This window comes from Diorhabda carinulata, chromosome 4 (genome assembly GCF_026250575.1).
Source record: "Diorhabda carinulata isolate Delta chromosome 4, icDioCari1.1, whole genome shotgun sequence".
Classification (NCBI taxonomy): domain Eukaryota; kingdom Metazoa; phylum Arthropoda; class Insecta; order Coleoptera; family Chrysomelidae; genus Diorhabda; species Diorhabda carinulata.
The window spans coordinates 30,142,420-30,159,268 of NC_079463.1; the positions used below are offsets into that span (position 1 = coordinate 30,142,420).

The 16,849-nt window shown below is 37.6% G+C and overlaps 1 protein-coding gene across 1 annotated transcript in view; it reads right to left on the bottom strand.

Moving 5' to 3' along the window:
* Positions 1 to 505: 505 nt before the first annotated feature.
* The window catches only part of LOC130893204 (cadherin-related tumor suppressor), a 195,076-nt gene continuing 178,732 nt past the window's right edge, over positions 506 to 16,849 (bottom strand). Inside the window, exons 6-9 of the mRNA XM_057799117.1 lie at positions 16,390 to 16,812; positions 14,531 to 15,044; positions 5,801 to 11,141; positions 506 to 3,309 (exon numbers count right to left, since the gene is read on the bottom strand). Coding sequence (XP_057655100.1) covers positions 750 to 3,309; positions 5,801 to 11,141; positions 14,531 to 15,044; positions 16,390 to 16,812 — 8,838 coding nt within the window. The 3' untranslated portion in view covers positions 506 to 749. The remainder of the gene's footprint in view (positions 3,310 to 5,800; positions 11,142 to 14,530; positions 15,045 to 16,389; positions 16,813 to 16,849) is intronic.

Sequence of the window (16,849 nt, forward strand, 5' to 3'; positions counted from 1 at the left end):
ATTAGAGACTGTCCTTACTTGATTGACGTTAGATGTAATAGATGTTTTGCCACTTTCCTTCTGGGAAAATCGAGGAAAGGTAGTCCATCAAAATGTCTTTTGGAAAGCGAATCGAAAGATTCTCATTGTCTTTGAAGACTCTCTTTTACAAAAACAAACTGTAATTTCTCATTTGAAACTCTCTTTCATAAACAAAAACTGTCATTTGTCACTTGAGAGTGTCTTTTGTCATTAGAGACTTTCCTTATTTTGGGAGAATCAGGGAGTGGCAGTTCATCAAATATTTTCAAGCAAGCGAATTAAAAAATTCTCTTTGGTCGACGATAGTCCTTATGTTTTGTTGCCGCGTTGTTGCCAGGTTTTCTTGCATAAATTTTTTCTAGTCGATAAATCATATGCAAAATTTAATTTATTATAAAAACTATATCAAGTCTTATGTATTTATAAATACTAATTACAATTTGAAAATTTCGGCAGAAATAATTTATAAAAATAAAAAGACACATTGTTTTCAGTTAGTTTTTATTCTTTAAATAAAACGTTTCATATTTTCTAAACGGATGACTTTAGTATTGAAATATTTACACAGGTATCTCAAATGAAAATAAACAATTTACAACAATAAAAAAAAAATAATACAAAAAAGTATGGCAAGAAAATTACAATATCATCATCCCTTGATACAAGGTTCACAAATTGTTTACACTTTTATATTTGTAATAAATTGCACTCATACGTAATTTATTTATTTACACGTACTCTTCGGATGGTTTAGGAGCGTTCGTCAATCGTAACGCTGATGGCACTCGACTATTTACAGTATCCGGCAATTCCGCAATGTCTTTAAAAACGCCAGCAAAACTTTCAAAATTCGGTCCCCAATTGAGAAAATAATCCCAACCTAATGCCGTCGTCGGGGGCGATCCCGTATCAGTCCTATACATAGGCCCCCCCAATTCATCGTCAGAAGCTACTAAAGTACTCATAGAACCTCTGTAAGATGAATCGAATCCGTCGTAACACGGTGGTGGTATATTACTTTTGTTACCCGAACTCGATTTTGATTCACTAGGTTTGTACTTTTCTCCGCTCAAACTGGCGTTGTCGTATTCGATTTCCGAACACGTGAAACTATCGTGACCACTTTCGTCGGTAGTGGTACTACTGTGGTGCGTTTCTGGCACTGGCGAATGGCGCAAATGGTGATTATTTCCGCCCCCGCGAGGTGCTTCGCTAGAACTCGAAACCGCATCGAGCGTGGATACTAAACTAGAGGTGCGAGGGCGAGATTTCAGTCTTTCTATTTCTTCGGCGGTTAGCCCCATTCCTGGAGGCGACGAGGTAACTGGTGGGGGTGCTGTTACTTTTCTACCATTAGAACTTTGTCCGCTCAATTGTGACATTACGGGACTGTTCAAACTTCTTTCACTATTACTATGTAAAACGTCTTTACCTACTCCACCCGAACTGGAGGTAGTTGCTAATAAAGCGCTTTGTAAAGGTTTACCGCTGATATCGTGCAGCGTTAATATCCTTGGTTGTTGAGCACTCATTTCGCTGCTCGGACTCAGCCTGGCCAAGGGGGTACTTTGGTGCGGACGGGAATTTGGACTAGTAACGGGAGGGGCTCTCGGAGGAAAACCCGTTGGATGATGAGGGGAATGTCTATGTTGATTTTGCCCTGGACCTGTTTGATGTTTGTGATGGTATCCGGTAAGCGGCGGTGGTGTAGCTTTATATTTTCTAACCCCACCTGCCTCTCGGTAACCTTTGTAATGGTACACTATATCAATATCCGAAGGAGCGATGGAACTGGCGTTTTCCAAGTCGTAATGTTCCGGCATTTCGGAATTTAAATCGGTAGCGACGTGGTCATGACTATGATTCGACGCGGGAGGCATCGGAGGATGATGCTCGTCTCTTATAGGTGGTCCTTTATTTATAACTTCTCGTTCTATTATATCGGGTCGTTGAGGTCTAGGTAAATCCCCTTGAAGAATATCACGTTCCTTATATTTTTTCGATAATAATTCTGGTCCTACTAACGAATGTCCTCCGATACCTCGTATAACGTCGCCGTCGGTATGATACGACATCGAATTTTCATTACCGTGCATTACTCTACTTAGAACGTTATCGTTGGTTACGTTAATTCCGTTCGGTCCCATCATACCTCCGTTTCCGTTTTGTTTTGTTTGTATTCCAGTCGGACTGTTCGAAGTATTTCCTTTTTCTTTGTATTGTTTTCTTAAACGGAACGCTACGAAAGATACTAATATAGCTACGAGTAATACCACGAAGAAAACAATCACCAAAGTTATTCCTATACTGAGAGGATCCGGAGCTGCGGCTGTTCCTACACCGATGGGGCCTTTACAATCTCTAACGACCCTTCCGTGATAACGAACTTCCGAAAATATACTTCCCGAACCGTTTAACGGTTGCATTTCATTGTTTACGGTGAAATTTGCGAAACAACCTTCGAAATAATTTAGAACAACGTCGTTAACGTAGTAGTATTCTTTGGCGACACCACCGATGGAAAGATACGTCAAATAGGGATCTAGGAAGTCGTGTACGCCGGAAGCTTCTAATTCGTCGCCGAATTTTTCATTATCCAATTTAATTCTTATACTTCGGTCGTACGAATGTAACGTTAGGTTGTGCCACATACCGTCATTAACGATATGAGAATCCGTCATGTTAATCACAGTCGAAAGTCTACTGATATACACTATTTGCCCGTTAATCAATTCCACCGAAGTATAGTGCTTGTTACTCGTAGCGTAAAATATGAGTCCGTCTTTTTTAACCGTTCGGAAAAGTACACTGATAGTTTTTCCGACTTGATTTAAATTATCGCCTACTAAATCTACGGGAGATCTAGTTTTCCGATTCCAAAGCGTCGTTCCTCTATAAAAATCATCCAGAAGCTGCATCCTTTTATGTTTTTTCGATATGGAGAATTCCACGAAGCCTCCTTCGCTTACGCTTATCGATTGCAAGGCGGATTGACAGTTGGGGGCTATTATGTTTGAACCGCAATCACAACTGACGGTATTCCAATGCTCCACGCAGGTACCAAAACCAAAACAAGGATTGTTGTGGCACGATGCGCGATGACTACATCTATTGACGATTCCTTCGGAAGATAGTGGATGACTCAAGTTCAATTGACGGCCGTCAATCGATACGCTATGGACGCATCCGACGAAGTCGTCCGTGTGGATTTGTCCGGGCCTTTCCAGTACAGGATCTGCACTAATCAATCCTCCTATGAGCAGCGGTTGGTTATTGAAATTTAAAGTCCTGCAACAATATTAAAAAAATAAATATAAAACCAGTACAATCATTCTTTGTTACAATGTACAGGATTCGGCAATGAAACGGGAAGATGTAGGATGGGGCTTGCAGCGCGTGATGAAGTGATAGAGAAGACAGTCACAGGCCTGCCAGGACCCGAGAGCCATTTATTCTACAATGAAGCGTTGGACGGACCTCGAGCAAACTGGATTGGCGTCTAGAAAAAGAGGTGGTAGTGCCAGAACGATTCGAACCCCTGAAAATATCGTATTCGACAAGCAGTGTTGAGAAGTCCACGTCGATCGACCGTCCGTCACGCCACACGCCTTCGAATAAGTGAGAGATCGGTGAGAAGGATACTCCATCAAGATCTTCGATATCACCCGTATAAAATTGTTAAATCTCTTCACCCGGGTGATTATCAACAGCGACTTCGATTTTGTGAGGTTATGCTTGCCAGGTTGGAAGAAAATGATGACTAAATTAATAACTTTTCCCTCTCCGGTTTTGTAAAGAAACAAAATTTCAGGTACTGGGCGGAGGAGAAGCCTCATTTGTTTCATGAAACACCTCTTCATGCTCAAAAAGTGGCAATATCGGCAAATGGAATCATCGGTTCGGATTTTTTTGAGGATGAGGTTGAAAATGCCGTTACCGTTAATTCTGAGAGATACGTTGCAATGATTGGAATTGATCCACCCAGGACAATCCTGGCCCTCAAACAACGAAAAATTAGAAGCTTTTGAAATGTGGCTGTATAGACGCATTTTAAGAATACCTTGGACTGATAGAGTAACCAATACGGAGGTACTAACAAGAATGGCTAAAGATTTAGGATTGCTTGTAGCTATTAAGAAAAGAAAAGCGTCCTACCTAGGCCATATATTTCGAAATTAAAATTAAGTAGAAGACGGCACTGAAAAGAAGAAACATTGTCTATTTGGTTCCATTCATTTTGAAGAACATTCCATTTCTGAATCCATCTATCTTTTTGGAGGTCTTCCTAAAGGTTTACCGTCTCGTGCGATCTTTGCTAATCTTTCTCCGGTCATCCTGTTCAGGTGTTTGTTCCAAGCTCTTCTACGTTTACGTCCCCATCTGACTATGTCTTCCACATCACATTCGTGTCTTATGTCTGTGTTTCTCTTTCTGTCTCTTAGTGTGTATCCGCATAAATTTTCATTCATATTTTCATTTCTGTTGCTAGAACAACATTTCCATTTTGTGAAGTGGAAATAGGACATTGCATCCTGACTTCCCTGTCCAATTTGTCCCACAACAACTGAATAGGGTTGAGTTGGGGCGATTGTGACGACCAAATCGTTACTTTTAGTAAATTCTCCCTTTCAAATACTCTTTGAACAGCTTCGAGGAATAGAAAAAATTGAGTATCGAGTCATTCAATATTTGTTTTCGAAAGATAATACGTCTACAGAGACTCGGCGTCATTATTTACAAACCTAAATGTTTGGGCAACCTGCGATATCATCTAAATAGTTCAACAAATGGTATTGGACAATCGACTGATTAAAGTTAGAGAGTTAAAAGAATCGTTCTTAGGATATACGTTAGAAACTCAACACGTTCCGGTTCGTACGCTTTGATTTTGTGCTAGGTAGTAGTAGCGGAACTGACACGTAAGAAACATCAACAAAAACTGAGACAGAGCCAGATCAGACGTTTGTTAAATCAATTGTGTGTTGTCATCAATCTATTAAGATGAAGAAAAATGATTGAACTCGTTTATGAAGATGAAAGAAGATGAATTCGAACTGCATAAATTATTCATTATAATTTAATTATGAATCGTAATATACATTTTTAAATACATATAAAAGTGGAGTCATTCTAAAAAAAGAAACTATGTTAAAAATACACCTGTCAAAAACTTGACAGAAAACAGAAGAAACTTGACAGCGAACGCTCAACACGTTGCCGATCGCTACCGGTAGGTAGCGGTAGCGCTACGTCCGCTAAATGGCGACCATTGACGATCGCGTAAGAGATCCACGTGTTGGGTGCTGCGTTTGTTCTTATTGAACCAAAAGCGCGTTCGGATGAACATTTCCCAGACCATATTAACGAATTTTTCAACCGATTCATAATTCTAGATGAATGCTGAATCCACCATAACACTGTTAATACGAAAAAAGGGAGAAATTTGCAAAAAAATGACCGCACTTTTCCCTAAGAACCAAGCCCTTCTCACAATTCGATGATCGCAATGGCTAAATTCATAAATTGCATCTCGAATTCTTTCAACATTGACCGTATACACAAGATCTGGTCTCCAGTGACTTTTTTCTCTACCCTAACTTTAAAATTTTGTTTATTTGTTATGTTATGTGTTTTATAATAAGTCGTATTAGTACTATCATCAAAATTTTTACGCAAATCAACAAAAAAGTATCATCAACAGTTTCCAAGAATTCAATATAATTTACTATCTAGTTTAGGTCGTTGTTTTCTTTTTAGAGTGAATAAAATTTGTACTTACCCACTGGGACCAATACCATCGGCGTAGCAAGTTTCGTCACCAGGTTTACAATCTTCACATACGTCTCCGTTGTCTGTACAGCTTCCAATATTTAAAGAAACGACTTTACCGTTTCTCGTCGCTGTTATCTTATACCAATTACCATCGGCTAAATTACTAGTTTGTCCTTCGACGCTAACCAACGTTATGGCCGTCCTTGCGCCTCCCGACGAGAAAACCGCTTTACCTTGTATCAATTCCAAAGCGACGAAATCACTTCTACCGCCCGTCTGTAAACCGTAGTTGTAAACGAGCAAAGCGTTCGGTTTCGTGGTAGAAAATATGAAAGATATATCATTAGTAGCGGTATTTAACGAAGGGAAACTCATATAAGACAATTCTTCGAAACCAAAAGTTGTTTTTTCGCAATGCCTACCGTATCTACCGTCGACGCAATTGCATTTATAACCCGGTTTTAGACTAATACAGAGACCGTCGTGTAAACACGGATTAGGTCTACAAAAATCTGCTAGAATTTCGCATTGATTACCCTTGTAACCGGATCTACATAGGCAGAAGAAAGATGATCTGTCGGGCGTTTCTCTACAAGTTCCACCATTTTGACAAGGATTCTCGAAACAAGCGAAATCTTTTTGGGACTCGCAGTGACGTCCGTCTTTTCCTGGCGGACAAACGCAGTGGAAATTAGAACCTTGTCGTCTACAAACTCCACCTTGTTTACAAGGATTAGGTACGCAAGGATCTTGTCTTTTGTTACAGTTGTTGCCGGCGAAACCGCTAGCGCATTGACATTTATATTCATGGATTACCAACGGCGAGGTTAAAATTAAATTTTGACTGTCGGATATCACCGTAGTCTTTTTTACTTCTAAAGATTCTAAACAAATACCGCCGTTTTCGCAAGTATTTTCATCGCATGGTGAATATCCTACTACGACGTCTCTAATTTGGAACAAATTTGCTACGGTTTCTCGTTTATTCTGAATTTTTTCTATCAACTCATGTTTGGTTTTGTAATTATCGCCGTTTCTAACTGCCATCGTTATTTCTAAACCGTCATTATTTTGATGTAAGCTGTATAAGATGAGAGTATCTTCATAATTCAAAATACTTTTTAATACGTCTAAAAGTCCTCGGTAATATTGAGTTAAAAAAGTTTCTGCTGTAATGTTTGTGATAAATAGAGTAATAGAATTATCAACGGTTTTATTAGAGAACGATATAAATTCCACACTGACCGTTGATATAACATCCGAATGTCTTCCGTCATTACCGGAAACGGATAAGGAATAAACTAAATTTTGAGTGATTTTTGACGTATACAAATTACAACCCGACGGAATGGTTAATACACTCGATTGAGACGGTTGTACGATACGACATTTATAATCGCCTATTAAATCGTGATCGTTCGGATGAACATCGGCAATCTTGCCCGTAGGAAACGAATTATTAAACACGTACACCATCACGTGTACAGATCTAGAACTGGAAGGACTGTCGTTTTCGTCTTGTACTTGTATCCTAACGACGTGTTGCGATTTCAATTTCGGTATACCGTTATCTTCGACTTCGACTACGATATTCAATTCCGGAATTAATTCTCTGTCTATTATCTTCGTAGATACTACTGTTCCGGAATGTTTATCGATACGAACGTAATCTTTGTGTTTTCCACCGATTAGTTGGTACGTAAACGGTGCGCCGTTGGGAGGTAAATCTGGATCTTTGGCGGATAGTACCATAATTTTAGTATTGGGAGGTTTATTTTCTAATATATAACCTACAGGAGCTGGTTCGAACACCGGACCATTATCATTGATATCGGTTACGTGGATTTTTACCGTAGTCGTACCAGTTTGAGGTGGTATTCCGGTATCTATTGCACCGACGATTACCGAGTACGTTCCAATAGTTTCTCTATCTAATCGTTTGGAAGTGTGTATTTCTCCGTTTTGTGGATCGATTTTGAATACTTGATCGATATTTCCATCGAGTATTGAATAACTGAATTGATTGTTTTGTAATCTGACGTCTTTATCTATTGCTTTAACTGATATTAGTTTAGTACCGATGCTAACTCCTTCGGATACTTCGGTTTCGTATAGGTTTTGTAAAAATTCCGGCGGATCGTTACCATCTTGTACGGTTATTATTACTTGAGCTTCGTCGGTGTCGTTACCACGTATACCTCCTGCATTTTTAGCCATTACTGTTAATACTATACGACTCTGAGTTTCCCTATCGAGATTTCTTGATACTCTTATCGTACCGGTTTCTGCGTTTATGCTAAATCCTTTATCGTTACTAGATCCTATCAAGAGATAATAAACTTTACCCTCTTCTCCGCTATCTTGGTCTGTGGCTTGAACGGTACCGACTCTTGTTCCAACTTCTGTTGATTCGGATACGTCGAAATGAAATACGGGTTGTATAAATCTAGGGAAAAATTCATTTACACCTGTGATGTGTACTTTAACGATGGTTGTACCGTACATCGAAGAATCCGGATTAGCGGCAATTATATTTAATATATACTGATCTTTTTCTTCATAGTCGAATGTTATTTTGGAAGTTATAACTCCTGTTGTTTTATTTATTAGAAAAACTTCCTCGTCGGTATCGTCTGATATCGAATATTCTATGATGGCGTTTTTAGGAGAATCGATATCTATAGCGACGACTTTATAAACAAAACTTCCGGCCGGTAAATTTTCCGATAAATAAGCTTCGTAGACGGTTTCGTCGAATTTCGGCGCGTTGTCGTTGATATCCGTAAGGGTAATCGTCAACATCGCAGTAGTACGTCGCGGTTTAAAACCTAAATCTTCCGCCGTTATATTCAATCGATATTCTTGTATATTATCGTAATCGAGTGGTTGAAGGATCGTTACAGCTCCTGTCACGGTATCGACGGTGAATTCTTTACGTTCGTTACCTGCTGATATTTTGTATCTGACCATACCGTTAGGACCTTGATCTCTATCGGAAGCACTGACTATTAAAATAGTGGATCCTAAGGGTTCGTTTTCAGGTACGATTACTTGGTAACTGAGCGCCGTAAATACGGGACTGTATCTATTTTCACCGGTAATTATTAAAGTTACTGTCGTTTCGGTTTGTTGTGGTGGTATTCCTTTATCGATCGCGCGGATCCTCAAGATATATACGGTACCTACGGTGGATACTTTTTCTTTTAATCTGATCCAACCGGTAATCTTATCGATTGCGAAAATATTGGAACCGTTACCACCTAAGATACTATATTCTATATCGGCGTTAACCCCAACATCGAGATCATCTTTTGCAACAACTTTCAATACTTCTTGACCTTCGATCGCATCTTTAGGTACCGGTGTGAGATATTCTTGTTGTTCGAAACTTGGTGCGTTGTTGTTGGCGTCTATGACATTTATTGTTACCAAACATTCCGAAGACATCGGGGGTTTACCGTTATCTGTAGCTAATATTGTTAGAGAGTAAGTGTTTTCCGGCGAAGATTCCAGAGGGGTGTATTTATATCTGAGGCTCCTTTTGCTAAAAATTTCTCCCGAAGCTGGATCTACGGTGAATAAATCGGAAGGTTGTTGTAACGAATAACTTATAACTGAATTAGGACCTTGTTTATCTCTGTCAGTAGCCATAACTTGTCCTACGAAAACGATTGGTCTTTGTAATTCGGGAAAATTGAAACTGTAAAAAGATTGTTCGAATTCTGGTGCATTATCGTTTTGATCTTGAATCGTAATGGTAATAGGAGTTTCTGCTGTCCAAGCTAATTCAACTGCGGCTACTTTTAATATATATTCGTCCTGTTGTTCTCTATCTAAGTATCCTGCTACCGTAACGTTACCGCTTATCGGATCTATTTTGAATTTTTCTCCAGGATTCTCGGTGAAAATGTAAGTAGCGTTCGTATTTTCTCCTATATCTTGATCGGAACTGGTTACTCTAATAACGAACGAACCGATTTCAGCGTTTTCGGTTACGTTGACACTGAATAATCTGGTGAATCTCGGAGGATTGTCGTTTTTATCCAAGACGGTAACGAGAACGGTGGCTGTACTTGAAAGTTGTGGTGAACCTTGATCGGCGGCTTCTACCACCAATTCATAATTCGATATATCCTCCCGATCTAAGAGACTGTTGGTATAAATCTCTCCGGTTTCGGCGTCTATTTCGAAAGCTCCTTCGAAATCGTCAAGAAGTTTGTATTTGACTTTACCGTTTTCTCCAGAATCGGCGTCGGTAGCGGAAACTTTAACGACCAGAAGCGGAGGAATTTCTTCTTCGAGAACGGAAGCGTTATATAATAAAGTACTCATTATCGGAGGATTGTCGTTAGTGTCCGTTACGTTTATTGTTAGTTGCAGGACGCTTCTAAGAGGTGGAGTATCTGAATCTTGTGCTTCTATCCAAACTTCGTAAACTGAAGAAACTTCGTAATCTAATCCTTGTCCTGTTATTTGAATTTCGCCGCTATTTTTATCGATTTTTAAAGCGTCTCCTATATTCCCACCGGCAGTAGAGTATCTAATAGTAGCAGCCGGACCTTTCTTTGGTGAAGTCGCTTTCACTCTGGCTATAATTTTGCCTTCTTCTACGTTTTCGGCTAATACGAATTTCGTTTTTGTCGGTGTTGCGAATTTCGGAAAAAAATGACCAGGTTTTAGATGAACTCGTAATTCCGTACTTGTTCTTCTCGGGTATTTACCGCTATCCGCGGCTTCTATTTCGAGATTGAAAGTGCTGGTAGACGATCTTTGTAGATCATAAATTGCTTTTATCACTCCCGTATTTTCGTTTATGGTGAAATTTCTTGCGTGTTCACCCATTAATCGGTAAACGATTTTTGAATTCATACCAGAATCTTCGTCGGTTGCTCTTGCGCCGAAAACGAACTCTCCGGCTTTAGTTTGATCCGAAATGTATATTTCGTATTTACTTAAATCGAAAGCTGGCGAATTATCGTTTTCATCGGCTATATTTATAGTTAAATTGACTGCTGAAGCTCGGGGTTCCGTCGTAGAACAATCTTGTGCCATTAAAGTCAAAAAGTACGAGCTAATTTCTTCTCTATCCAAAGAAACGGCCGTTGTTATCACTCCAGTGTTATAATCCACTTTAAATCTTTCGACTTTATCCCCCAAAAGACTATAACGAATTTTTCCATTTAAACCGATATCTTTGTCCGTAGCTATTGGAGATAGAACCCAAGTTAGCGGTGGCATATTTTCTTTGATAATTGCTTGGTAGGATTGTCTTTTGAACTCCGGACTGTGGTCGTTAACATCTTGTACTACAACTCGTACTGTTCCTGTTCCAGTTAGAGGTGGTGATCCTGAAACGTGAGAAATATTTTTAAAACTGCATTCTTTGTTTATACTGTAAAAACCTTATCTCATATTTATACTGGAACTTACCTAATCCTAAACCATGGATACAATAAGAAAGTGATAAATCAAAAATGAATAAAGGGTAAAAACTCACATAATATATTTGGCTTTACACCCCCTTGTTCATACACATAATTTGTCAGCCCAGTACTTAGAGAAAGGTTCGGACCCTACTTAACTAGCTTTTTAATAAAAATTTTCTTGCTAGCTGTCAATAATCATCAGGTATTGCCAATACCGATTTACCATTGACATATCTTCAGTTTAGAGCCATTTAAATTATCTGCGAGCCCGATATGAGATTCGTACTATCGAATCAGGTAATACCATAACTCAAAATACCCTTTTCAACCCCTGGACAACTAGTCGGTCACTTTCTTCAAACTCCAAAAGGAAACTTCCCTCTCCCATCCTTAGGCTACTAACAACGGCTTACCGAAGCCTTCCTGGAAATTTCCCAGCCTTCCTCGTTATTAGGTGAACCTTAAACCTTTCTACATGTTAACCGCGGTTTGCCTGTAATCTAAAGAACCGATTCACTAGCTAAAGCTGCATCTGTACCCGCCTACTATCACTCTTCAAATACCGCCTTGTTTCAGTGAGCAATTTTGTTTTATTATCCTTTTAAATATCCCGATGCCTCTCGCGGTAGATGGCAGACATTTACTCTAAGAGAGATCCTCCAAAAGAAACCAATACCAAAAAAAATAACCCCAATACAGGCCGTGTATAGCAGCATTGTATTTTTTATATCCTTTTTATTCTATTTAATCATTTTCTAAGCGCTGCTGTTCTGTTCTTTTCCTTCCATTGCTTGCTCTGGACCTCCCGAAGGCCACTGTAGTATTGACAAGCAGGGCCGGATTAAGCTAGGGGCTTGGGGGGCTATAGCCCCGGGCCCCAGGTCCAAGAGTGCCCCATCATTTGGAAATCATTCTGTATTTTTTGATGTGTTGATGCAACAAATTTAACGTATTGATATTATTTTGTGAATTTTTTCGAGTTTCCGAATTCCTTAAGGGGGCCCCGTCATTATTTTAGCCCCGGGCCTTATAAATCTTGATCCGGCCCTGTTGACAAGGCTACTGTGTCTTTGCCCGTTCGCCACAAATGCTCTAGTAATTTTTTTCTTTTTAATTCGTTTCGCTTTGAAATTCCTTTTTCGTTTCATCATTCACGCACTGTATGTATTCATTGTCATCAATTTTGGTGGGGGTAATATGTTCTTGTTATCTTTCTTTCCCGTATTCTTAATTCCTCTTTTTCTTTTTCGGCTATTGTCGATATTTCTACGTCGTTCATAAGTATCAGTTTTATCATGGTTCTGTAAATACTTATTTGGCAAACTTCTTAGTAATTATTTTGCTTTTTAGTATCTTATTTGCATGATATGATCTATTAGTTGTTTTTTCTTCTACTTCTAATTGTCTTTTATCAATAGTAAATCATTGATTGTTTAGCGAATTATATTTTAGCTCCAATATATTCCTCAATTTATAGTCCAGTGAATAACGGTAAAAATATAGTATCACCTCAGAATTCCATAAAGACGCGAGGATTTGCTGGAAATTTTGAAATCAAGTTCTATTTACCCTTCACTTCAAAAGCTACCCTATGTCAATATGTGCAAAGTATTGTAAGGGGTGAAAACTACCTTTTATTGCCAAAATTCTATAAAATAAAAGTTAATGCATTTAGAAAGTTAAAAAAACATTTGTAGGATCAAAATAAAGATCGCATGATGTTGTAGGATACTATTTATGTTTTTCAACCCTTCATCAATGTATAACAACCCTTAAATTCCTACTCCTCTTAGGATAAATTGAAAAGAAAACAATTATAGTACTTTATCATACTTAATTTAGATTGAAAGTATTCTTTTCGTTGTATTCAACAGAAATATTACTTTATCAAAAATTTTTCACCCTTTCAAATCATCCCTTATTGCAAAAAAATTGCTTAAAAAACATTTATGATCTTATGTATAGAATTAAAATATCATGTTAAATTGATATTTTTTGTAGTACTTAATTATTGTAAATGATTATTTTGCATATGTTCATCTTTCATCCCTTAAACTACCCCTCATATAGATAAGAAATTTAAATCTTCAATAATTGCGAAGATTGTGGTTTGAAAAGAATATTTTCATGTATTTAATATAATGTACTGTATTTTTTGTTATATATAAATTCCAAAATGAAATGAAGGGATTTCTAATTTTCGTCATAACTTCCTCATTTTATGTGTTATAAAGTGTCATAAAGTCTCATTTGAATGCTTTTTAGAATTCTTTAAAAAAGATTCAATACATTTTTTTCGTAAAATTGACCGTTTTCCAAATATTCCATTTTCAATTTTTTAAAATCTTCGGTTCACTAAATAAGTGTTTAATAAATCATAGATCGGTTTATATTAGGCTTATAGCCAAAAAAAAATATTTGTTAAATGTTAAAAAGCTACAAAGTTTCGATTTGTTTGCTAAAAAATATGTTTTTTTTGTAAAAATAAATTTTAAATTTCAATCACGAATAAGTCAAAAAGTATTGATTTTTCTAAAAAACCACATGAGCGATTTGTACTTAGCTTGCTTTTTCTATCGATTTCTACGGTTTTAACAAAAAAATTACCACCCCCTAGTTGGGGTTGAACTTTGCTTTTCAAGGTATTTACCATCTATTGTTAAAATCGTTGCGTCTTTATGGAAATCTGAGGTAAAAACCGTTGTTCACTGGACTATAGTTAGTCCAAAGGTGTTGCATTGATTTTTGTTTAAGAGTAATACAAAAAACTTTCTTAGCGTTTGTGTGTGAAATCCTTCAGGTTAGTTTACTTGGCTACTTCCTAGCTTCACCTCTATAATTTACAATTCTTTAAGAAGTTTTTGCATATCATTATTTACTTCTTAAATCTAATCACCGGATATAATTTCCAGTTTTTACTTCTTTCCATGCTTCTAAAGTACAGATACCACCTTGGATGTTCAAATCAAAAGCCTCAAATAGCTACAACCTTCCTAAGCGACTTGAAGCGATAACGCTTCTTCAACTTGATTCTCATGCTGGATGAGTGAGTTTATGTGTCCAACAAGGAAGGAATAATATACACAAATCAGTGTTTTTAACTGCTCTAATACACTACTGGCTTGTTATGGATAACAACAGAAGTCTTCCTTACTTCACAGTCGTCTTTACCAAGGCCCCTCAACAACTGACTCTAAGATATCGAATAATCGATCAGATATATAACCTATAAATGTAAAAGGTTCCATAAATCGTTGAAGACATTCCTACTATCGACTGGAATGAACCTAAACATACAAATATTAACTTACCGGTATCCATAGCCACCAAGCTCAAGATATATTCGTCTTGAATTTCTCTATCCAAAGCTCGCAACAATGATATCTGACCGGTGGTAGCGTTGATTCTAAATATATCTGTATCTCCTTCTTTGATGAAATATTTGACTAAATTATTGAATGGAGGCGTATCGGCATCATAAGCTTGAACGGTAATAACATAACCTCCATTTGGAGGAACCGTATTTTCCATTACGTAAGCTAGATAAGGGGAATCTAAAAAAGTTGGGGGATTGTCGTTGATATCCGAAACGGAAATCGATATTTTAGCAGTGTCGGATCTAACTGCAGCTCCGCTGATATCACCGGCGCAGTCCTCCGCTTTTACTATTAATTCGTAGCGTGATTTTCGTTCGTAATTGAGATTCTTCGCTACCCTTACTACTCCGGTATCTTCGGCTATAGTAAAATCGCGGTTGTCGTCACCTGAGTTTATTGAATATCTGACGCGGCCGTTGAGGTTGTCGTCTACATCTGTTGCTGATACCTTTAGAAATAAAAATGACAATATTAATAATTAATAATGATAATATGATACAAAGAAAACGCTTTAAACGGTTTTTATAATAAATTTGCGAAAACATAATGTAGGGTTCTAATTTGGTTCGTGTTGTTTAGGGTATAATGCCCCACTTCTGGTATACTGACTAGCAAACAACTTGGCCAGGTCCGCATCACGATATTTAATTTTAAGAATCAGTGAATAATTTAAAAGTAAAGATGAACAACATTATACAAAAAATAATCCATTAGAATTCCTAAATGAAATCGAATAATCATCAGGTAGGCGCTTTTAGTAGGATTTCCGGTTCACAGTCAGTAGTTAGTTGTGAGGTGAAAGGTCAAATTATTATCAAATAAAAGTTTTGTTAATAATAAAGTATGTAACAACCGTGGATTCAGTATCAACTATCAACAAATCGATTTGCAGATTCGGTAAACGTACTACTAGAGCCTAGCTCAGAAAGAGACCAAACAGTTGAAAAGAGACGGAAATGCTCGAAAAGTGATTTTAACTTTGTAACGGATGAATGTCCAGAAGAGAAACAATGTTTTTGAAAAATCCTTATCAGACTACACCCTACAAAATTGCAAAGCAAAGTGTGACAATGTATGTTTCAGGACATTTGTCAAAAATCAAACCTGATAGGTTAAATCCAATATGCGAAACAATCTACGGTATGTATCAAACATAATGCCAAATATTTTTAATAAAATGATACTTGCACTACATGCAAACAGTGTAATTGTGTTGGATCTTTCAAGTACATTCGTTTTATTGAAGACAAGTTCTAATATTCAACTCTGAAATAATTTCGAAATTCAATAGTTCGAAATGTATGTCGCCAATCTTCAAAAGAGGAAACAACTACTTTCCTGGCTAATGCCTCGACGAATATTGAATTACAAATCCTCTGAACATCACGCTCTTGGCCCAAAGGATTTTGTGATGAATTAATTTTTTTAGTGATAATACCAAAATTATGTATTTCAGTTGATTGAGTTAATGAATTTTTTAAACCAGACGTGACGATTATTTTTTCTGAATAATTCTACCTAAATGGATAACAAAACAAAGCTGGGGTATGAAAACTGTGTTATGCTCTAGGTTTGTACGGTGCCGGTCACACAAACATGCGATTGATATTCAAGCAAAACCTCTAATGGGTCCAGAACCCATTCTTGGTGTAACGAAAGCTGTAGCCATCACATTTCTGGAAAATCTACTCGCGAGATAGTTTCTAGGGAGATGGATGGTTATGTCTCTCGGTAATCTATGAATCATAGGTCTGATAAACATAGAAAAAGATTGCAATGATAATATGGCTAACCTGTAAAACGCTAGCGCCGATTGAGGCGTTTTCAGATATTGAGGCGCTGTACTGCTTCGGATCGAAAACTGGACTGTTGTCATTCTCATCCAATATTTTAATAAAAAGCTTCATATTCGTAACCTTGGGTGGATCTCCTCTATCTTTGGCTGTTACTAATAAAGTATAGTTATTCGTAGTTTCTCTATCAATTTTCCCGCTGACTCGTAGCAAACCATCAACCGGTCCTAAAGAAAATAAACCGTAGGTGAGAGGATCGTTGGATAGGGAATATTCTATATATCCGTTTCTTCCTTCGTCCTTATCTATTGCTTTGATTACCATGACTACGGTATTGATGGGAACGTTTTCGACGACTGTGGTCTCGTTGGGTGTGATGAATTCGGGTGACATGTCGTTTACGTCTTTCAAAATGACCGTTACCTAAAAAATATTTCAGATATTAGTTAAAACAATGATA